Source organism: Chelmon rostratus, chromosome 3 (genome assembly GCF_017976325.1).
Source record: "Chelmon rostratus isolate fCheRos1 chromosome 3, fCheRos1.pri, whole genome shotgun sequence".
In the NCBI taxonomy this organism is placed as follows: domain Eukaryota; kingdom Metazoa; phylum Chordata; class Actinopteri; order Chaetodontiformes; family Chaetodontidae; genus Chelmon; species Chelmon rostratus.
In genome coordinates, this window is record NC_055660.1 from 12237338 (window position 1) to 12262244 (window position 24907).

Below are 24907 nucleotides of genomic sequence, written 5' to 3' on the forward strand. Positions count from 1 at the left end.
CACCCTTCATGCCTCAGCCTTTTTCTCAATGAAACCTTTGCGCTGGGGACATTTATGGCGCACACACTCGCATTATACTTGTGTGATATATTGACTTAGTAAATGAGTTTAAACTTTAAATGGCTTTTAAGCCCATTAAAGCTGCACTCAGCAGATTTTTATGTAAAAATCCACCTGTCTTCTTACTTAAAATGAATTATGACTGCAGCACACTGTTTCCCACTTTGAAACTGTACAATTCAAATTGTCTCCCAAATCACTGAACACTACCAATGATGTTTCATCCTCTTCACCCCCTTTGAAAACAACTCAGCTCGCAGCTCCAAGTCTTCAGATTGGATCAGGAGCATTGCTGTGGCAAGGACTCACAGTAATTATAGTTCATGCAGCTACTGAATGTTTCTTTTTAGACCCACAAGACTAATTCAGACGTTTAGGATGAGGCATCTATTATACTGGACCTCCTCTGAAATCTGTAGCTCTCAAAGCACAGCAAGCTCACCATGCTGCTTCCAGGCTTTATTCTGCAGCTGCACACACACCATAGTGTTGGAAAATGAAAGCTTTCACCAAACTGTTTCAAACATTCCAGGAGAATAGTGACCATATTTTTATTAATTCAGCTCTGATGATTAAAGCTCATGGTAATTTTTTTGGAGAATGGTTGCTGACTTGTGAAGTGCTGCAACTTAAATGTAAAAAATAGAGAAAAAAGTAAAGGAGGAGGAAGAGGGGTGATGGAGAGGCAGAGAAATAGAAATGAAAAAAGGAAAAAGGAGGTGAGATGTAGTGGAGGCAGAGTTAACATGAGCCTAAAACAAAAGGCAGACAGAGAGAGGTGAGATCAGGTGAGAGGAGGCAGCAGATGGAGTCGAATGGTTAAGGAGGAAAGAGGAATATGGGGGCAATGAAGGAGGGGTGAGGAGATAGGAATGGCATTCAGTGCAATGTGAGGGTATGGATCAGAGAAGATGCAGGCATAGATGAAGAAAGGTGGAGGGGTAAGAGAGGGAAGAAGGGAGGAACGGAGCAAGAAATAGAATGAGATGAGAAGGGAGCGTGTAAAAAGGAGAGAGGGAGGGTGAGGAGGAAGGGTTAGGGTTAGGGCGATAGAGGGAGTGATGAGAAACAAGGGAGGATGGAAGTGGGGTGGAAAAGAAAGGGAGGATGAGATGAGGGGAAAAGAGAGAGACAAGGAAGGAGGGATGGACAAGAAGGGAATGAGAAACAGATGTAGAGAGCAGATTTATCCTGTCCCTTTATCACTGCCTGGTTTACCTCAGCGTCTTGGTCTACTTACAGTACACACACACACACACACACACACGCACTCGACGCCCCCTCACCATCACAATGATGCATGTAACCCAAACCCTCACCTGACCTTTAAAGGCGGAATGAGTCTATTTACAGTATACACACACACACACACACACACACACACACACACACACACGCGCGCACTCGACGCCCCCTCACCATCACAACGATGCATGTAACCCAAACCCTCACCTGACCTTTAAAGGCGGAATGAGTCGGAACGTCAGCGAGGTTTGTAAACACACTGCCTTCAAAGTCGGCTGCACACACACCTGACCTGGTTATAGAGTCCCGCCCTCACACCCTGTGCACTGTAATTGGCTGCCTTTAAATTTAGAATGTATCCTGAGTGGATCATTGTGGTTTATTACTACTCCTTATTTGGTTGTTGTGGACTTTTCTATCGATGGCAAATTAAAGGAGCGTTCCACTGATTTTGCATTGCATCAAAGTCTGCTTCCAAGTCTTCTGCTCACTATGTGGGAAAAATGTTGCACAATTCTTTTATGGCTCCAGCGCGAGCTGCATGAAGTCTGATAAATTGCCTCAAGTCACTTGAGTCCTCGTCAGTTGGGGCTGAAAACTGCAAACTTGAAAATGACAAAAAACTTCACCTGCAATCACACCTCAGATATCAAGAACGTAACACACACATTCACACGGCAGAGTATACACACTGTATATGCGCTAAGGAGGTGTGTGTTCAGAGGGAACAGAGGAAACAGGCTGTTCTGCTGCCCTCCCTCTCTCCTTCATATCTATCCTCCTCCTCCTCACCCTCTCACTATCTTCCTCTCTGTCCCTGTTCACATCCTTTTCACCTTCCTCCCCGTCCTTATCTTTCCCTTTCGATCGCTCGCCCGCTCCTCTCCTCGCCTCCTTTTTGTCATTTCGCTATCTCTCTTCTCTCACTTCCTATCTGACCTTATTTCCTGCCTCCTCTACATCTCTCCTCCTCCACCATACCTTCTCTTTGCCTTCCTCTCTGCTGCTTTTCTTCACATTTTTAGCTCCTCACCTTTTGTTTCTGTCCTCTTTTGGTCACTTGTCTCCTCACACACCCAACTTTTCTTATTCCTCCTTTTTCCATTCTGTCCTTTCATCCTTTCTGCTTCTTTTCCTCTCCTCTTCCTCCTCTTTACTTATTTCCTCTTCTTGTCATCTTTCCTTTCCTTTTTGCCCTCCTCTCTACCTCATCTCCTGTGGCTTTCACCGTCTTTTTAATTCCCCATCTTCACCTTCCATCATTCTGTCCATCCTCACGTCTTTCCTCTTCACTCTCAACTCAGAATTCAGAGAAAGTATTGCAACTGTTTGTGTGTGCTTTTTGGCAGCGGTGAGAGTTTTATTTATTTTTAGCTTTAGTCTCTTCCAGCCTTTGCTGACATTGCCTCTAACAACCAGTAATTTATTTTTCTACCATTTTTTTTCTGTTACCAGTCCCACCATGCATTTGGTGGCAGGCAGGGAAACCACCTGGAGAGACGAAGGTTCAGTCCAACACACAGTACCAAAAATACGCTCACATAACTCTCCAGCCCACCTGGACTAGCTTTTTTTGAACACACCCGCGCTGGGAATTGAACCTGAGCTCCTTTGGAGACTGGTTAGACAGTGCTAACTGGTACTGCTGCTGAACCCACTGCCCATTGAGGCAATGATGACTGGTTTTTAGGGGAGCATTGGAGACGTAGGAACAAATAATTGAACCCTGGTAGACCCTGGTTTTGTGCATACACTCTTGGGTCTCTGACACCACCCTAACATCTTTGTACTGTTCAAGTTATGATGATATTGAGCTAAAACCATGAAGTATTCTGGTGTGCAGTTGATCAAAACTTAAATGGTTGTTTAAATTTGATGTGTTTATAAGAACGCAAGTTGGACTATTTAGGTCTCAAGCACTTAAATGGTTTTGTCAGTTATTTCTTACTTTTGTTGTCTGAAGATTTGAGTGTGAAAGTTGTGAATGATACATCTGTATTTATGGACTTTTTTATTGCTTACAAAAATTATGCAGCCCTGTGTTAATAGCTAAAAAGAATTTATGTTGTCTTGTAAGCCTGTGTGGACTGGGCAGAGTTGCATTAATTACACAATAGTTAAAATTCCTAGTGGGTGAATGGTCAACGCACCATTCACACCCAGTGCAGATGTTTCAGTGCAGGAAGTTGTGTGTACTTGGCGTGTAGTGAGGTAGATGTTGTGGTCGGGGTGCTAGGTGGGCTTGTAATGCATCTGACAGAACTGCAACCTATGGTTGTAATGCGTAGAAAGAAGTCATTTCAGAGGTAAATGAAGGAACTCCAGCTTTTGCAGAATCATCCACGGTTCTTGGGGTTGCTGGTACATGTGTTTACTCACTGCTCAAGTTTTCCCACCTTTTAATATGGTAATATTCAAGAGGCATGGGCATGTAACAGTCTAAGGGTCATGGAAGCAAGGTTTATGAGAAAAGTTTTAATTAAGTTCACTTTAAAGTTATTATTAACCGTCTTCCTTTGCACTGCAGAGTGACTTTCTTCAGATAGCAAGGCATCCAGACCCATAACAGCTACAGAGTAATTATCACTTAAGTTTCGGGCTGCACTCATAACTTCAAGAAGTCAGAAAATTAGGAATTAGAACAGTAAAAAGTCTGCTTGAAGCTATTGTCCTTTCTCTTCTGCTTAAGTGATGAGCAAGAGGGCCCTATGTTCTGACTCTCGACACTGATTGGTCAGGTGTCGAGAGAGAGTTAGAGTGAGTGAGTTCTGGCCTTTTCTACATCTACCCCCAGACTTCCTGTAGAAATCTGAACAATGCAGAAAAAGGCCATAGGACTCTCCAGTCTGGTAGGACAGGGAGGTGGATGACACAGGCTACTGGGTGCAGGTAGGCGCAGTCTCCCACTTTTACTTCAACAGTTATGACTCTGCTGTGTGCTCATCCTGGTTTAATTTTGACCAAGTGTGCATGCTGTAGTGGTATGCACACAGGCCCACACACCTATGGACGACTCACACAGTTTATTTTTCCCGATCAGATCCTTGTTTTAAGATTGTGTAGGCATGCGCAGACTATGCTTGATTGACACCTGTCTGGCCCTCCTATTGGTTTTTGTTGCACTTGCTCCATTGGGAGACATAGACCTCGATCGTTCTTATTGGTTCATGACATTTGGTGACCTCATGTGAATCCAGCATAACTTCAACCTGAGTCTAATTAGCCAGACACACTTGTCGTGTGTGTGCAGGGACTGGACATGTCAGGTACACTGAACTGCGTCATCCAAAGAAGTTTTATTAGCAAAATAAACTGTTATTCTTCAGATGTGACAGGTGGAAACATTGCTCCTTCTGACAAAAGGTATTTCCTCGAGTTACATATCTACTGTATTTGTACACTGTATTTTGGGTGATTTGGACTTTTTTTGCCCATAAAAAGTGTATAGCAACACCATTTTTCCAGGAATTACAAATAATACGCTCGACGTACAGCCGATGCGAGTTAACCAATGATGATCACATTACTCCTTTGGCTGTTGCCTTTTTGGTTTCGAAAAAGTGTTGGGGCTCGACAGACCCTCCCCACAGCAGCTTCTTGAATGTGCACAGACGACACTTCTGTTCTGGGCAAACTGGGACTCACACAGAAGTATGGGTACACTTTAATGTCATGACAAGAAAAATTGCTCAAAGTACTACTGGGATCATCGTTGCTTTGTCCCACTTTATCACAGGTGGAACGCTGCATCTGTGGCCATGAATCTGCTGCTAATTGTCTGATTGGTTTAACATATTCATCACACAGGGTTACTCAGTGACACATCCTCCACTCTTGGGGGTGCATACAAACAGCTAATTACATGTGTGAATAACATTGTAACTGGGAAATGGGAAGAAGCTGAGTGTGACGGCTGGTTTCAGGGTGGAGCGTCATGGAAAAAGCAACACAGTGGATATTATGTCATTTTTTCCTCTCTGTAGGTTTGGCTTTAGATTCTGTGTGATGTTTCTTTTTTAAGGCAGCCTGATTTATTTCCTAGACTACCCATGATTTTAAAGACAAATCTCAATTGGTCTGTCTTGTTTATTAAACTTCCTTGTAGTATAGTAGAATCTCTCAGACTGGACTGTATCAACGTGGGCAATTAGTCTGTGTTAAGATGCTTAATTCAAGCTGGACCCTCAGCCAACCCACTTTGGTTACCCAACTTCATCCATCTGCCTTTTCATCCTGCTCCTTCCTTCTCTCTCCAGCCCTTCATCATCATATCTACAGTATGTCACGTTGGACCATTGACATCAAGCCTCCCTTTTTCTTTCTTTCTGTCTTTGCAGGAAAGCTCTTCTCTCGTCTATTCTATAATGGAATACTTAATACTTAAAAACATCTATTTCACCCAAACACAGAGCTTATTTTGAACACGAAAACGATGCATTAGGAGAAGAAAACTGTGGATCTTAGCATCGTCCTGACTGCTCTTTAATCAGAGTGTTGGGAGTCATAATTCACTCACGGTGAGGAGCAGCGGTTCCCACACCACAGCCTCTTTGAAATGGCTGTGTTGTGGGCTAAAATGACTAATCCTGATGTTTCCTCCAGTTACACATCACCTAGAGTAAGTGTAGTAACAGTTATAATAGTATGAGGAGTTTTAGGAAGACTGACGTCAAACTGCAGGCCCGTTAAAATGGCACGATCGGAGGATATTTTAGGAAACATGTTCAGTTTTGGGCTGGTTGCTAAAAAAAACGTCCTCACTCACTCATAGATCCAAACAACTTCGTGTCACGATGAATTTGTTGGCTGGAACTAATTTTCTTTCCTTGTACTCTTTACTGAATCTATTTTTAGCCTGGTTGAAGTTTCCCTAATTAGCTCGTTCTCCAGCAGACCTCTTTGCTGGCTCCAGAGTGATTTTTAACATTAACCCAACATCACTATTTCAAAAAGGCCTCTCTAGAATAAGATAAGTCCCACAGTGAAAGGGTTAACCAAACAGAGCATATTTAGCAGTCTTATTTGAGTTGACTCTACTGTAAATTTAATATTTATCCAACTGGATGGCTATTACAGCCCCTCGGTGGGTATTAGACATCCTGAGACATATGGGCTTGACGTGCTTGACTTGCCTTTCCGTTGGCTGTCCCTCAGACTCTGGCAGGTTGCCACATATTGTGCTGCATTGAGATGAGCATTCTGGGTTTTCTCCCACATGGTTTTGGATCTTGGACTGGCCTGTAAGGGGTTTCATATTATATTTACTGGTGATTTTAGGCAAGAACGCTTTATGCTACTCTGAAGTTCTGCTAGTGGAAGAAGTAATGGTCGTCTGTCTGCATAATCTCTCCCTCTGCCTCTGCCACTCCCTAACATATTAGTGAAGACTAATTCCGATAATGGAATAGATTAAAGTTTGATGTTGACTATTGCATTAATGCATCTTTTGGTGAAAACGGTATGATGTCAGCATGTGATGTATCGTTATATACCAGAGCTCACAAGCTTGAGCTTTTTACGTTACTCAATAAATCAGCTTTCTGCATAGAGCAATAACACAAACTGTTAACACTTAGGAATTTTGGACAGAGTTCTGTTATATTAAAGCATCATCATATTAGACACATTTTGGCACTTCTGATCCTTTCCTGCTGCTTTCCTCTCCAAAATATTGGACACCTAAAATCATTCGCTATTTGCTAACTTTTACTTGATGGATTTTATTTCAAAGTTAGCAAGCTGCATCTCATGAGATAGTCAGAAAGCAGTAGGAAATAATAAGACATGAGTCCTGCTGCTAGTGATACTCACAGTTAAGTATCAGAATACTTTCTTAAAAACTTTTCTCTCAAGCTCTGTATTTTCACTTGTCACACAGTTGCATCCTAGTGTTGTTAAATGGATCGTATTAACATAGCTCATTTCTACGGACAAAGCACTTTGCAGTTAGCCTCTCATTCACCCATTCGCAGGCACGTTCACACACACACACACACACCAATGGCGGCGGAGCAGCCATGCAAGGTGCTGGTCCTGTCCATTGGAAGCAACTTGGGGGTCAGTGTCTTGCCAATGGCCACTTCAGCATGTGGGCAGAAGGAGCTGAACCACTAAGGATTAGTGAACAACCCGCTTTACCTCACCCCACAGCCACTCTGAATGCCTCTGAGGAAAGATCCCCATTTGAGTGATTATCTTGGCCCTCCCTGTGAAGGCCGTCATTTCGCTCTGCTGTTCAGAACCACTCTAAACACATTTGCCTTCATACGTGGTCAGATGACACATTGAATAAACTAGTTTGGACCTTATCCCAGCCTTTGCTTTTGGCATCTATTTGGATGGCCAACATTTTTGGCATCACAAACTGTTGACTCACTGCGGCGGTACTGTACTGTACTGTAAAAGCTGTTAGCACTGATATCATTTTCATGAGCTGACATTGTATAAAAGTCATTCATGACCTTAAAGATAGTAGCTTGACAAAAATAAAAAACAAAAAACATAACTTAAGATCCACTTTTCAGCTAGTCGAGCAGTATCAGGTGGATCTAAACGGTCTCTTGTGTCAGGCATGAATGTCCTTTCTTTTACCCTCCACTGACTCCTGGTCAATGACCTTTAACCCCTTCCTAGCCCCTTTGCTGTGGTGTTTACAGGCAGATGATGTTGTCTGTTTCCGCTGTTCATTCAGTCTCTTGTCCAGGGTCTGCGCCCTTTCACGGATGATTTCTTTCCCACATTGCAAGCCTTGAACCACTCCAGAGAAGCAGATATAGGTGTCTAAATGTGCAACTATACGGGCAGTGAATAATCATGTTAATGAGAATTTGCCTTAATAATGGCTGTAGAGAATTCAGTAGGATTTTTCTGTATTGTCGCTGGTGCTGTGTGTGTGTGTGTGTTTGCGTGCACTCTAGGTGATCTACCGTGCGGTGTCACAGTGCACTTAATTAAAAAATACGAAAAGCCTCCTTCTCTTCCACAGTCATTTCTCTCCATCTCTGATCTTGCTTTTCGCTCTGCTGTTCTCTCCTCTCCCTTCATCCCTCTCGTTCTTTCTATTCGTCCTATAGTGCTGATTCTTTGACTAGAATGCTTACTCCACACAGCAGAGCCGGGCCCGTTCGCTGAGACCAGCACACTCCTCTTCCTCCTCCTCATTCTCTTCCTCCCTCCCGTGTTCCTTCTCTCCACTTCCATTAACCAGCCAATCAATTAATACAGGTTGAGTCGGCGTGAGAAGGAGCCAAAAAAAGAGCAATCCTCTAATTAGCTTGGACGCTACATCAGCTCGCTATATCTCTCTGCCTGTCTGCAACCCCCCCCCCCCCCCACCACCACCACCACCACTATTCTTTCTCTCTGACACACACGCACGCACACACTTCACGTAATGATCATAAGCACTGAGAGCTGAGTTTTCTGAATATACCCTACACACACACACACACACACACACACACACACACTCACGTACGCACGCACAGTCTCTTAACTTTGAAGAAGCATCATGTGACCAAATGTTACATAAATCCTGCCTGTTCTCGTCCAACCCATCAAGTCCAGAACAACACAGCTATTCTGCATTATGAGTGAAGCCTTGTGTGTGTGTGTGTGTGAGTGTGTGTTAGGCTGGCACGCTATTCCAAATGAAACCAAAATTGTTGTGCTCTCAGAAGCAAAATGGCAGATTTGTTACCAAGGCGGCGCAGCATTGCATTGTCATGATCAGACAGCCTCAGTCCCTGTCAAGCAAGACATCATCACATAGTTCATCATCAGTCATGTGACCATAATTCTGTTCTTACCAGTAACAACACTGCTTACCCAGCATGCCTGATCCTGATAACCTGCTCCAAAGCTCCTTGATGGTGTCCCGATCCTACCTCACCACCAGTGGCGGAGGCGGATGTGCTGCTAGCACCCCCCGGCTTTATTATTAGAACTTTCACTGTAATACTAGTGTTGTAGTAGTACCAAGAGTGGCAAATGCAGTATCGTCCATTTATTTATTTATTTATTTGTTCCTTGCTCACCACCTCCCTTTCTGTTTTTCTCTCTCTCCCACCCACTTTATAGACTTCTTCCTAGTCTGGCAGCTTCAGACATAGGCGCGCGTTCACGCACACACAAATTAACACAACACCCCAAAACACCCCTTGTTCTCTTCCTCTCTGGCTAGCATTTTTTGGTACCATTTTCCACCTGTCAAAAACAGCTCGTCTTAAAGCAGTCGTTAAAACTGCTGGGATGCTAGCTGTAAGCTGCTCACTGATTTTTAACTCCAGCTGTTTGGATGCTGTTGAAATCTATCTTAAATCACAGTGAGCACATTTTGCTGGAAGTTTCTCGCGGCGTCACGTTTGGCAGCGGTTCGGTCGGCGAGCCTTCCAGAACACACCAAATTTCATTTTGCTCAGAATATACTGCCATGTGTTAGTTGTAGCAGTGAAGCAGCATTTTTTTTTTTTTTACCTTGTTAGGTAATTCACCATACTGTACACAAATATAACACACACATATCACCATACTTTACACAAATATAACACACATATCACCATACTTTACACAAATATAACACACACATATCACCATACTGTACACAAATATAACACACACATATCACCGTACTTTACACAAATATAACACACATATCACCATACTTTCCACAAAAATAACACACACATATCACCGTACTGTACACGAATATAACACACACATATCACCGTACTTTACACAAAAATAACACACACATATCACCATACTTTACACAAATATAACACACACATATCACCGTACTGTACACGAATCTAACACACACATATCACCATACTTTCCACAAAAATAACACACACATATCACCGTACTGTACACGAATATAACACACACATATCACCATACTTTACACAAAAATAACACACACATATCACCATACTTTACACAAATATAACACACACATATCACCGTACTTTACACAAAAATAACACACACATATCACCATACTGTACACAAATATAACACACACATATCACCGTACTGTACACAAATATAACACACACATATCACCGTACTGTACACAAATATAACACACACATATCACCATACTTTACACAAATATAACATACACATATCACCATACTTTACACAAAAATAACACATACATATTAGCATACTGAACACAAATATAACACACACATATCACCATACTGTACACAAGTATAACACACACATATCACCATACTGTACACAAATATAAAACACACACATATCTCTATACAGAACACAAATATAACAGGTGCAAGGAAATTACACCATTGTAACAGGAAATAAATGTTTCAAACAAAGACCAAGTACTTTCAGTTTGCTCGTAGCTTTTAAGCTTTTTGTGTGGGTGGGTGTGATGTGAGAATTTCTATTACAGAGTAGAAATAAGAAATATTAATTTCAGTTCACTCACTGTACAGTTGCATGAAGAAAGAGATTGTCTGATGTTTAAGTGACCACAGCTTGTGTAACTGAATTATAGTTGTGTAACTGTTGTGGTATACAGGTAGCACTGCTATCAATAGAGTTGGATGAGAGCAATATTTTTCTCTGCTTTGCATTGCATGAGGATTGCATGAAACCTTGTTAAACTAAAGCATACTGTTGTAGTGCAGCTGCCATCTTAGTTCCAGTAGTGGCAGCAGCAGTGCTCCGATAAGTAAAAGTAGCAACAGCAGCAGCAGTAATACCACCAGCAGCTGAAGTAGGGGTGATAATAGGTCCATTGGAGTAAACAGCAGTTCTAATAATAGTTATGCTTGTTACACCTTCAGGTCCATTTGTTTTCCACTCCTCCACTGCTTTTGTCTCCACCTCTTCATGCTGATTTAGTCTTATTTGGACTCAGCTGTGTCACTTTTATGTTTGTTTTTTGTTTTTTTTCCAGAAATGTTGCTTCATTTTTCAAACCTTTCTGTATCCAGGGCAGGGTTGTGCTGATCATGCAGGCTATGTTTTACACCAGAGCACCCTCATGTTCCCACAGCAATGCATTCACACCTGGACGTTTCCAGGCACAACCACAATATTCTCCTACAGCTGTTGTCATTACAGATGAGCTGTCTCGGTCAAGAGAATCTCAGCTGTGTATGTTATAGTAGAAGAGGAGAAGAAGGGGAACTTTCTACAAGCTCCTGATGACCCAGCTGCTTCTTTCAGACTTAAATGGGGTGTGTGGAAGGGAGGAAAACCTGTATGTCACTTGTAGGCAATACAACAAAAGCTAGCTAGTTTATTTATTAGGTACTTTCTTTCAAACTGTACACAACCTAAAAAATATGGTTCCTCTATAATGATGCACATCAGTGTTTAAAACTTCATTGGTTTAATTTGCACAGGCAATCTTGATTGAGGTCCAGACAGACAAAATGTTACTATGATCAATAATCTGATGATTTTCTTCAAGCTGAAGTGACACTTTCCAAAGCATCAACACCTGAGATGGTTGGATGTGCAAATAGCTCTAAATCACGAACAATGAAACAAATCGCTCCCAATGATATGAAAGTGTTGTAAATCCCACTGAGAGTCACCACCCCAGTCTGCAGCTCTATACACCTCCCGGATTATTATCATGGTTCATCTGTTCAAACTTTAAATCCATTCCAGCAGTTGTATTTTTTTTGTGTACTTTTTACTTACTTGAATTTCTGCTGTATTTATTGGAAGTCACAGCCATTAGAGAGTAAAAATAAAAAAACGGCATTTGACAAAGTGCAGCGGCAGCAGTCGATGAAGAGGCTGCGTTTGACAGAACCACTTGATCTTGAGATCAATTTAGTACAATGAGAATCATGTTTATTGCCACTTTAAGTTTCTTATCAGGTATAAAACACAATTATTTTCTGAAGTACTTTGTGTGGAGAAATTGCAACAATTTCAACTAAAAAGTAAATGGAATTTTGCAATAAAACTCTTGGAATTGGCATGCCAGCCTTAAGTGAATCACAACGTCTGTTTTCATTTTTTATGTGTTGAACGTGAATTAGCCCTAATCCTGCTGTGCTGTCTCTCTCTCTCTGCACTCATTCTCCACCTCTCAGACAGCTCTGTAGCTTCGGCCTGCTGAGTGAGATCAGAGAGCAGCAAAGGGAGGGGGGAGGAGGCGAGAGGAGGGGGTGAGGGATGGGGGGGCGTCGTTTCAAGGGGGAGGTGCCAGGGCTTCCTGCGGGGGTTGCCTGTGTGAACGCTCCCTGAATGACAATGCTGCGCATCAGGGCCTCAGCACGACTCCCTCAGCTGCAGCAGCACACCCACCCACACACACACACACACACACGCACACACACACTCGCAGAGAGAGAGAGCCTGGGAAATCTGCATGGGCATGCAGCAGCAGCAGCAGCGATAACAGAGGGATGCCAAAATAAAAAAACAGAGAGAAAAGGAAGGAGAGAGCGAAATGTGTCCATCCGTCACCTTCCTCCACATCCGTCCTCATTATCAATAAGTGACGGGGGCAGCTTGTCATCTCTGGCATCCGACCACCGCGTGGTTTCCCGTGATCGTGCAAATCACGGGCAGGCTTGTCCACCAGCAGCAGCACCCCCCCCACCTCGCCATCTCTCCACCACCACCACCCTCCTCTTCCCGACACTCACTTTCACTCTCTCTGCCATGCTGTCAGCGGGAACGGGCTTTTATCGTGCCTGTTAGTAGCCAGTAGTCTACGGGAATCAGATGACGAGCAAATCCAGTGATGCGCACACGTTGGGACGTTGAACAGGCATCTTGTGAATAATAGCATCGCTCTGAGACCACCACAGCAGGTGGGTTATACACACTGCGTGTGACCTCAGGGTAGCAGCAGAGCCCAGTCAGAGCTTAGATTAAAGCAAAAACAACTCATCTCCTGTCTTCAGAAATTGTGTCAAGGTGTGTGTGAGACCAAAAAAAAAAGGCCAAATAATGGATTTGACAGCATAAATAGGATTTATTTGAACCACTTTATTTCTGACCAAGATCTGTTTTGTGTGTTTCCAGTGATCAGCACACATTTATTGTAAATAGATAAACAAAACAACAAACAGACTCAGCTCATCTGAAAAGCCCAGCCCAGTTTAGAAATAGCGATAAATGCATTGTGAGCTTCACCATGGTCGCTCAGGTGAGGAGAAGCGTGGACAAGGAGGGGCAAGGTTCAGGGTTCCTCCATGTTTAAAAGAAGTTTGGATAGATGCCGAGCTTGAAATTTGGTGTGCAGCAAACCCTTTTCACTTTCCATCGTTTAGAGCAGCTGACTGAATCAAATCGCACTGACTTGCTCAACCAATCTGTTCGCGTTCGTGTGACAAATGCATTAAAATGTTATGTCTAATTCATGCCACTGTCTTTCTGTGAGATGGAAAGTGATTATATATAGTGCAGGTTGAAAAAGCTAACCTACTTAATTTGATCCTAACTTTGACGTGACGGAAACACTGGAAGAGAAAATAGCCACAGTATTGCGTTAGACTTTGTTGACTTTTGCATAGTCTACAGTTTGCCTTCAGATCCATCCCAAAGCCCACCATATGGCCCACTTTGAATATCCCACCAACTGATTTTTAGAACAGAATCAGGCCTCCAAATGACGGGTGGTTACCTGCCAAAGTAGTTGGTAGAGGAGGCAAACAGCGAGCAGAACTCGCAAACACTTCTCAGCATTTAACAGATGGCCGGAGGTACAGTAACTAACCAATGAAGGTAATCTCTTCCAAAGCCGTGCAGGTGGTGTGCAGAGCTTTGTAGTCTTGTTTCAGCGCTCTGGACGGCACCAGAAGGCCTTGGAGACGTGTCAGGAGCTGTTTCAGCACCAAGGACAGCGTCAAAGCGCTAAAGTGACTAAAGTTGGTGTGTTTTATTGTTCTTTAACTCGATTGTTGGTTTCATTTTCATTATATAACTATGAATAAAAATATCTTAAAGAATCAGTTTGAAAGGGATTCTCTGGCCACTGTTTTTATGAGTTTCAACCCCCTACTCCCCTCCACCCCCACCACCACCTTCATTTTCCTGTTCTGGAGAGGTGACAGCTTGGTCGGTTTAGCCCAAGCAAACAGCTTGCTGAATTGCATCAAAGACGACTCAGATGCCAGGGCCAGAATGACAGACGGCTTGGAGGAGAAGGGAGGAATGAGGGGAGATAAAACCTCTTTCAAACTGTCCTCAAAATAACCGCACGTATAAAATAACAGTGCAGCACTCCAAACTCGCCCGGCTCTCCTGCTGGCTGTGCAGATGAAATGTTGGTCCAACTTAGTTTATTGGCAACATGTTTGTTCATACATTTCTCAGCAGAGAAAAATTCTACCAAAAACATTGACCTATTAAGCCTTTTCGGAAGTCCACAATAAGCTCAAAATCACATGGTCGAGCGAATCAGGAGGCAGTTTTTCTCTTGCTCGCTCAAGGAATTCCATAGAGTAGAATTAGATTGTTAGATTTGGCTTGGTACAGGATTACATAAATGTCTATACTGTCAGATGGGGCATGAAAGCAGAGACAATAGAACTATTGATGGGAAATAAGCATCTGTATAGTCTCCAACAGAGTGAAATAACTCAGCTCTCAGGGATCCCCTGAAGTCTTCTGCACACCAAAAGTGGGCCCTGAATCATTTTCATATCCATACAGTAATCCACATTCATTTGCAACTCCTTGTATATTTCCTCCACCCCCTCCTCCCTCCCTCCACCCACCCCGCTCATGGCAATGCCTTCTGCTTGGCCTGGTGGGCTTGAGTAAACAGCGAATGGGGCGAATTGGACTGCGCCATTGGTGCTTTTGACACTTGGCCACCATGAGAGAAAGCCGCGAGCGGCATCTCCTCAAGGGGCCTCAATTCACCAAACCCGTCAGCGATGGAAAGTCCACAGCGTGCGTCCACTATCACCGGTGACCAGTATTGTTAAACCTGCTGATCAATAAGTGAGCAAATTCAAAATTAGTGGAGGTGTATCACCAGGTAATACTAGTCACGAAAGCTTTTGGATTAGACGTTTTTGGGCTGGTGTTTTATTCTTTCTAACACTTACAGGATGACACTGAGAGTCACTCGGGCTGTAGGTAGGGCGAGCTGCCGCACCTTGCCGTACCCAGCTGACGCCCATACATCTCCGTCGTGCGTTATGGGGAGTGGGTTGGAGTGGGGGAGGCTCCGGGGAGGCGTTGTGCGTCGTGCGCTGCTAGGCTTGGCCACGGATCTGCGCGCGGCGCTCGGTTCCCGTAGACTGATCAGATGCTCAGTGCGCGGCTCAACCCCGACGGCTGACTGAGCGCAGGAGAGCCCGAGAGGCGCTTCGCTCGTCGGGTTTTTCCGTTTCCAAGGCTGTTCTCCACGGGAATATACAGCCTCCGGACCGACTGCGCGTTGGTTCACGCACCCCTGGGGGGTCGAGGGAGGAAAGAAAAAAACAGAGGGGGAGGGATAGGGAGAGATAGCTAGAGAGAGAGAGAAGAAACGCTGGACTTGCTGTAGCTCTGCGGGGCTGGCCGCCTCTCTCTGGTTCGGGGAGCCTCGGGGGCGATGCGATGCTGCTGGCCGGGGATGGTGCACGGTTTCTGCCCGGTGGCGGAGGAGAAGATGCGAGCCGCTGCTACATCACACCCGCACCGCCGCCGTCTTATTTCCCGAACAAGAATTGATGATGGTGATGATGCTGCCTCCCCCAGTGGTCTTTTTCTGCTCCTTCGGATCCTACTCGTCCGGGATTCATGTTCCGCAAACCCTGGATTATAGATGATTGCTGTGGACATTATTTTTCTTTTAACTTCATCAACTCATTTTTTTTTCGGGGGGTGGGAGGGTATAAATTGGTAGATTGAGCACCGGTGTATTTTCGTCTCCAAGTGCGCGCAATCACGCCCAAAATCAGTGACCGACGCCTTGGTGAGGAGGAGGAGGGGGAGGAGGAGGAGGAGGGGGGATGCCGCACCGTCCATCACCGAGTATCAACAAATGTCACCAGGCTCGGATTTTGGGGAAGCCCCCCTCGGTTGACGTTTGCGTGTAACCCGAGTGGCGTGGTGGCAGTGAGAGGTGGCAACGGGGATATCTGCCGTGCCACATCAAACATTGCGGATACATGGCACAAGATTAAATGAATTATTAAAGGTTTTACTCTTATCTATTTCTATTTTTATCTCGCAGGAAAAAAGGGGGGACCTGGGGAGGGGAAAAAAGACAACTGCAGATCCTGGCAAGATGCACTAGACTGTTGAGAGGGAAAAAAGACGCAGTCTCCAGCAAGGGTAGCCTACTTAGTGGAGATAATTGCAATATTTATTTAAACGCACAGCTATGCATCCTTATCGCATGCATTTACGGTGATCGATCCGTTGGCCTATTGAGATGCAAGAACCGGCTCACTCTTGGAGAGGTTTTTCCCGACCAAAAAAAGAAAAACAGGATGCCTTCCTTGTCGACGGAGAGAAAACGCCGATGCTCTGACAAGATCTAAAATCTTTTGACACTTTCCTCACCCGCCAACAAAACCAGTCGTGGTTGTTTTTTCCGCTGTCAGAGAAGTGATTTGCCAGAAATTACATAAACACTTCGCGCTGTTTCCCATTCATATTCCAAACACACGAGCAGAGACACCGTGCGCTTTCCCTCTCCCCTCCTCTCCCTCCCCTCTCTCCTCCTCCTCCTTCCCTCCCTCCCTCTCCACACACAAATGGAGGTATCTTCTCGTCGCTGAAGATCTGGGAAGGAGACACAGATAGATAGCAGGAGAAAGAGACGGAGAGATAAGCCAGAGAAGGACGCGAACCCAACTCCGTTCTGCATGTGTGTTTGGAGCCGAGGCTGATGGGGTGGTGGCATGTGGAGGTGTCACTCTGAGGTTCCCCCCCGGCTCCTTCCTAACCTCTGGCGTTTGGTGTCTGCAGAATGGCGCGTTTTGGAGACGAGCTACCCAACAGGTATGGAGGAGGAGGAGGAGGTGGTGGTGGCGGTGGTGGCGGGGGTGCCGGCGGACAAGGGGGGCCCGGCCGCGGCGGCAGCAGGCAAGGGGGGCCCCCCGGAGCGCAGCGGATGTACAAGCAGTCGATGGCCCAGAGAGCCCGGACCATGGCCCTGTACAACCCCATACCCGTCCGGCAGAGCTGCCTAACGGTCAACCGCTCCCTCTTCCTCTTCAGCGAAGACAACGTGGTGAGGAAGTACGCCAAAAAGATCACCGAATGGCCATATCCTTTCATAAGCAATGCCGAGCACACTGCCAAGGTACTGAGTTGTGGTGTGTGTGCTGGAGTGGTTGGCGAGGTGTGGCCTGTGTGGAGCGGTTTGGCGTTGAATTAGCCTACACCTGCAGGATGCAAGCTGTGGTCGTTGTGGTGATTTGCAGTGTGTGGTGGTGTTTTTTTTTAATGTCATGGCACTCTATGATGTATTTTTTTCTGTTTTGCAGTGTTGTGAGATGTTACATGGTGTATTTTTTTGAAGGTGTATGGGGTGTTTGTGTGTGTGTGTGTGTGTGTGTGTGCGTGTGTTGTTTGGCGTTTTGCTGTGTGCTGTTGATTGATACATAACAGAATACATGATTTCACTTCACTCTCACTGCTGTGTCCAGCCCTGCTGGCCTCAGGCTCATCTGGTAAAGCTGCCATTGATGGAATGAGAGATGATGCTGACGATGATGCCAGTTGTCATGACACCAGCAATCACAATCATGATGATGCTGCTGGTGATTAAGAAGCATCTTGAATACAGCATTTAGCTCAAACCTGTTAGTGACCTGAGTGTGTGTGTGTGTGTGTGTGTGTTGAGGCTATAGTTGTAGTTTGAGCTGAGTGCTGATGTCAGCATTATGAAGGCTTAAGCACCATGCAACCAGAAGGGAGAGGAAATGACTCTCTCCCGCTCTAATTACTACTGACCATATAGGGCGGCCTGTGGCTCGTCCTGCAGGACAGCAGTGGAAAAAGCTGTAATTGTCAGGACAGGTCGGTTTACTGCTGCTCGAACCTGGAATAATTATGTGGCCTGGCCTTGAGTCACTACCTCCTTGATTAGAAGACGCCTATTTTTTTAGGGAATTTGATAAGACTTGAATCAGGGGTGTTGTTGTTATGTGGTTTGTTGGCCATTACTCCTCCAGAACGGTCAAGCTTTTTTAGATGTACAACCCCTGGAAATGACTTGATCCCAGATTTTCCTCTGTGGCACTAATTTGAATAAAATAATGTACTAACAGTTTTAAGACCTTTATATCACTTGAGATGACATGGTGCTTACCTCATGCCTAAATTCCCCCTTTACAAAACTCTTCTAAAGTATGTAATAATGGCAGACCTGTCTTAAAGTGTTCATGCTTTCAGCTGAACTTGTGCTTCAGTAGTGTTTATTCCTGAACAAATGTGCAATTAATCAAATTGCCACATGCCGACTGGGGCTTTCGGAGCCCCTGGAGGTCTGAGGCGCGGGGACAGTTGCTCATTTCGTTGGTGGTCCTTTAATCAAATTTTGGCACCTACCGTATCATGTTCTGCCATTTTAGACGGCTCTCTATAATCCCAATGGGATGAATCTTTGAAGAGGCAGAGTGAGTTCTTCACCAGCAGCAGCTTCATGAATCCAGAATACAGTTCAGCCACACGGCGTGGTGTGTTTTTAGAAAGAAAGGATCACACTTGATTTCTCTGGACTTAAAAAACTCTTTCATGCTGACTGTCACCACTGATTTCATTACCACTTTGTCTACCTGCATGGCAAACAGCTCGATGTAACAACCTTCCCTGGGGGCGTTTGCCAGCCAAAAAAAAAGTTATTTTTTAGCACTTAATCTATGGTAACTTCCATTAAGGATAGAAAAGTGACGTGTTTATGGTCTTTACTTAAACTTTGAAGCAGCCAGTTTGTGTTTGTGGCGCCGATGCAGAGAATCATTGTGACTGCGGCTGCTTCGTGAGAGAGTCAGAGAGGGTGAGGTGCCTCCCTTTGGGTCTTTTAAGGTGATCTCACAGTACGACAGAGCTCGTGAGAATCCCTAAATCAGCACAGGGCCATCAGTCAGTCAGACTTGTGACTACTTCAAAACGGCGAGAATAAATGACAGCTAAATGCAGGTTAGGACAGAGAAAACTGTTGGATGCCTAAAAGGTCAAACGAGAAGGAGAAGATGAGCCTTGAAATTTTTTTAAGCCATTTCTGAAAGCTATGACTGAACTGATGGAGAAGATTCTTCCAAATGTCGGAGGCGTAAAGACAGAAGAAGCGTCATTCAGTGAGCACAAAGATGAACAGCAGCAGCTGATCTCAGGTAGTCTGATGTGTCGAGCCATGTGACACCTTAAATGATGCGAGAGTCACGTTGGTCATATGATATGTGTGCATGTTGGTGACTGAAAAGCAAATTGGATTGAATGTCTACATCAGATTTTTATTTATTTGAATCAGAAACGAACAATGACCACACACATTTTCCTCTTTTTTCAAATTATTTCCATTTTATTTTATCTACTGGTTTGAGTTCCTTTCCTTTCGGTATGTATTAATATCCTATAATTTGTGGTGTCATCTATACGGTTTGGCACTACAGTGCAGGTTGGAAGGTGAAGGTGAGAGTGCTTTTGTGTTTACCTCGGAATCGCGATTCGAAGGTTTAGAAAGGTACATTGCTAATGAGTGTTAGTTATGTTTAGTGAGATGTCTCCTTTTTTCAGTTGATATAGATATATGACCGGATATAGACTGTGGCCAATTGTATGCCCTTCCACTATCTGTGTGTTACTGTTTGCAAAATCCTTGTCGTTACGGGAAACAACAACAACCTCCGAGCTAGCAACCTACATGCTGCTGAAAATAGCAAGTTACCCTGACCTGGTCGCTAACAGTACGAACCTAAACAGGCTAGGAGCTGTTGCTTTTCTTTCGCAGGTCTCACCTCCCTTCATGCAAATGACCCCCTTGAACAAATTGCCCCCGACACTGTTTTGCAAAGTCACCATCGCTGCATCGTGGGCTTAGTGCCACCCAAGATGAATGTGATTGGTTTAAGGAATACAAAAAAGCTGGAGAGTTTTCTCAGAGTGATAATGGGTGCGTGCGGACCAGCACCTACTCTGTGGAGATCCGGCTACACCCAACCTACTGTATGATGAACTTACAAAGGGTGGGATTAAACAATGAGGACATCATGAAAAGCGTTGTGCTTGTGCAGTCACACTGACGGTTGAACCAAAGGAAAAATATTCTGTTTTTTTTAACGCAGGAAGTGCGATGTTCTGATGTAATTCAGAAGGAGGTTGTTGTGGATGCTTGATGGCACAAAACGCAGGTGCTGGAGACCAGACATTGAGTCCTGCACCCCACATTAGGTTATATTTAGGTTTTGACTACTATGGACTTGGTTAAAGTTGAGGAAGGAACGTGATTTTGGTTAAATGTTGAAAACGTGACGCATCCCATCTCCTGTTTTATTCTGCTTTGGCTTTTTAATATACAAGGGTTTGCCGTTGTTGGCTGAACATGCGTAAGGTGCAGATACATTCAGTATGAATAATTCAGACTGGCAGTAACACAAATACAAATAAGTGCAACACAAAAGCTTCCTCATCTTTTAGTTGATGAATGTAATGTGATCAGAGTGGCATTATGATTCTTATCAGCATAAGCAACCGCTGGACGTCAGACATGCAGCGTTTAGTTCCGTGCACCAGTAAATCACTGTGTTTTCTCCAGTATTAACAGCTACTTCTAAATAACCGCATCATACATCTCTTTCAGAACTCTTGAGGCTGTTATTTGATGCCTTCTGAGTTGGCAACATTTTCACCTGGTCAAACAAAGCAAGTGGCAAACACATTTATTTGAGTATCCTGTCCAAAGCCTCTGAAACATCAGCATTAAAACAGAATCCGTACTGTTTTTTACTTCATATGAGACATTTTCATTGCAAAACATTTTCAGACTTAAAGAACATCCACTTCCTGATTTGAAAGCGAATTGAGCATACCCCAGCATGCCGCCATCTGTACAGAGCCAGGCTGTGTTGGCTGGCAGGCGCTGTGGCTTCTTCCACCAGAGACCCAGAGGACTTCATTATACCTCCCTCCCCTCCCTCCGCCTGTACTTCCCCATTCCCTCTCTCACTCTCTCCCCACTCCTTTCATCTCCTCTTCTCCGCTGCACTTCTTCCCCTGCAACTCTGCTTTAAATGTTCTGTCCTCCATCTTCTCTATCTCTCTTCTTCCCCGTTTTGTCTTCACTCGCCTGCCACTTTAAATTTTATTCCATTTAGAAACTGTAGTGGCAGTATTGTTTATCATAGCGCAGTGATTATATTGGGGAAAAAAATGTCCATAAGACAGTAGATAGGTGACAAATAAAAGCTAAGTTTCCATTTAAATGTGGCACAAATTTTAACTCCTGGAAAATCATCCAAAGTGAATTCGTGCATGTCTCCATCTGCTACCATTCTGCAAACACTACGAGTTAAACAATTGAGGGAGCTGGTTCTCCAGTTGGGTGCCATTAAACCAGAAGAAGACGACAGCCAAACAAGATTATGTAAATGTAACCACGCCGGTCAAACCTCAAATGGTGGAAAGCAATGTTGAAAACGTGATTGAAACATGACATTTCTGTTTGTTCCCATTATTTGTTTGAGGAACGTTACAGTTGGTCCACATATCTGCCATTAATTAATTATTTTTTTTCCCCAATAATTCAATGTGTCTTGAATACCTGGCATTTCAATGCACATAAAAATATGGAGGGAAATGCGGTTATAGTATCGTGCTCCACTAAGTCTCCAGAAATAATAAATTTTTTTATTTTGTACAAGCATATCTGTCTAACCCATTGCATGCCCTGTGGTCTCTCTTCACTAATGCAAAATTAAGAAAACTAACGTGCTATGTTGAATCACGACACCAAACCGTGTTAGAATAATGTGTAGAAGCATTTTGGATTCGATATCATAGAGAAAAAAGTCACTGATTAAGATGTCAAGGCTGCTTTCTGGCTCTGTCAAACACAGCTGCCTCACAGTAACGTTAGCCGGTCACTCAGATAAGCCAGCGGGGCCACCGGGAATGAACTGAACCACTTCAATTTAGTTTAAAATAGAGTTTTGTGCTCCGATTTGGCTTTTTCTTGTGTCTTCTCATCTTGCTTTAGTTTATTTCAAACCTGCTTTATTGACACAATAGAAATCTCTCCATCTCGTTCGTCAAAGCGGCATATAATACTAAAGTGATAGCATCAGTACATACTGTATGCCTCTCTCTCTGTCTCTTTCTCTTTTTGACCATCTGTCCTGGGCGTTCGTTGTCTGTGGGTTTCACACTTTCCCAGCTGGGTTCTGGCCACGCTGCCTGGTATCATGTGAGGGAAAGAGAAGTGGAGAGGTAGACAGTATCTGGCAGCAAGGGAGAGAGAGAGAAGAGATTAAAGACAGACCCCCTACCCTCAGCCCCCACCCCCACCCACTCTAGGACAATCAGTAGGAAGAATGTCACCTTGTCTTCATGACCTGTAACTGAGTAGTGCCCCCAAACAATTTGAGTGGACAAAACAAACATAAGCATCATCAGAATATTGATAATTTAACGATATGCAGAATTTAGCTTTTTTTTTTAAATAAATTCTTTAATCTAGGAATTGTCTGAAATAGTGAAAACTGCAGACGAAAGTTCAAAAACCAAAGCCAATAAATTTCCAGTGAAACTGAACTGTGTAATAGCTGGACCCAGTGATCTACATGTGCGTGCGTGTGCGATTGTTACATGTGTGACAGACTTTGTGTGTCAGGTTTACAGTAAATGCTGTTGTGTTACTATGAAAGAATAACCATAATCAGATAAGATACGAGAAAGCAAACACACACACACACACACACACACACACACACACACACACACACACACTTTCGGCCATTACTGATCTGAACGGATCTGCTTGCTCCACCCCAGACGGATGAAGGCAAGCCACCAGTGAGAGTGTGTGTGTGTGTGTGTCCATGCATCATTTATATGTTTGTTTACGCATACACAAGTGTTGAATCAAATGATTTCAACAGCCACATTTCTATGACAACCAGTCTATCTCTTTGTACGGGCGGGTGGGTGGATGGATAGGGGCAGGTGATACTGTAACACCTGTTCAGCAGGATCACTTACCTCAGGGGGCTTGCCTGCATCCCAACACACACAAACACACAAGCACACAAACACACACGCACACACATACACACACACACACACACACACAGAGTCAGTGCAGCCCAGTGGTTGGCAGAAAAAGCACCATTTGGGACATTCACGCTCCAGTGTGCAATCTCTCTCTCTCTCTCTCTCTCTTCGTCTCATTTACCACAATACAATCTGGTGCAACTCGCTCCACTGTCAGTGTCACGTTTTGCCTCACCTCGGCGTGAAAAGAACTGGTTCTCATTCTTGCAGTCAATTTAGCAATGATAAACATGCAACATCCAGTTACACTATTAAAACAAAGCTTGCTTAGAAACATTTCAGGTGATGGCTGCAGTTCGGTTAGGTTTAGGCACCAATAGTCCCGTAAGGTAGTGGGCTGTCTGGTGACATAATCATATGAAACCATTACAGTACAGTAAAGATCACAATACAAAAGAAATCTTCAACCACGTTTCAGGCACTTCATTTGAAAAAATCTGTTAAAATCTGTCATGTCAACAACATGAAAGTTCATTTACAGACCTGTGCTGTTTACCCTGATGCACTGTGTCTTCTTCAGTATATCATATATACATAATTGCTTGAGACAAAATCAAGACCTCCAATCTTTATTATCAGTGCCTCCGAGCTTCACCTGGACTTTATCCTTCTGACTTGGAATGATCTAATACCAACTCTTCATCGTCCTGACAACAGATGTACAACAGGGACAATATATGATATCTCAGATTATCGCGTTTGAACATGAAAGCATTCAGGTTGAAAAGGTTTCTCCAAGTCATGGAGAATGACCCACAAAGGCAAACCTGATCATTCAGCTTTTAAATGTTTGTTTGAAAGTGAAAATACAGGCACACAATAACTTGTTCGGAATTTGAAGCACAAACATTAGGACTTGGGACTTGCTTTGGAAGTTAATAGCCAAGACCTGAGACTTACTTGTGACAAAGGCAATAACGAATTGGACGCATGCATGCATACCGTACATATTTTAAAAATGCACACTTGCATCCGTCCGTATGGATATGTACTGTCGATACATCTTTGTGTCCCTTCCTTGGATACAACATCCTGACAGACAAGCACCATAGTAGTCGTTGTTTTGACAGAACTCTACTCCAGATATGTGATCCTCACAGCCAATTCCCTCAGTGTGTGTGTTTGTCTGGATCGCACTGGGGTGAAATGTGATGCCCCTGCTGTCCTCTCCTCAACTCTGAGTGTGGCCTGCCGCCGCTATGTGTGTGTGTGTGTGAATATGTTATATGCAAGTGTGCGTTTGAAGGGGCCATAACAGGGAAAATCACTAAAGAAATTAACAGAAAGAAAACCTCAAACTAAGTTTTAGGAGGGAATTCAACAAGACAGGCTGTGTGTTTTCTAAGTGCGAGAGAAAAAAAGAGAAGACAGTGTTTTCGTA

At 44.0% G+C, this 24907-nt stretch overlaps 1 protein-coding gene across 1 annotated transcript in view; it reads left to right on the plus strand.

Moving 5' to 3' along the window:
* The window catches only part of cacna1ab (calcium channel, voltage-dependent, P/Q type, alpha 1A subunit, b), a 153011-nt gene that overhangs the window by 15757 nt on the left and 112347 nt on the right, over positions 1–24907 (plus strand). Inside the window, 1 exon segment of the mRNA XM_041933435.1 lies at positions 17221–17520. Coding sequence (XP_041789369.1) covers positions 17221–17520 — 300 coding nt within the window.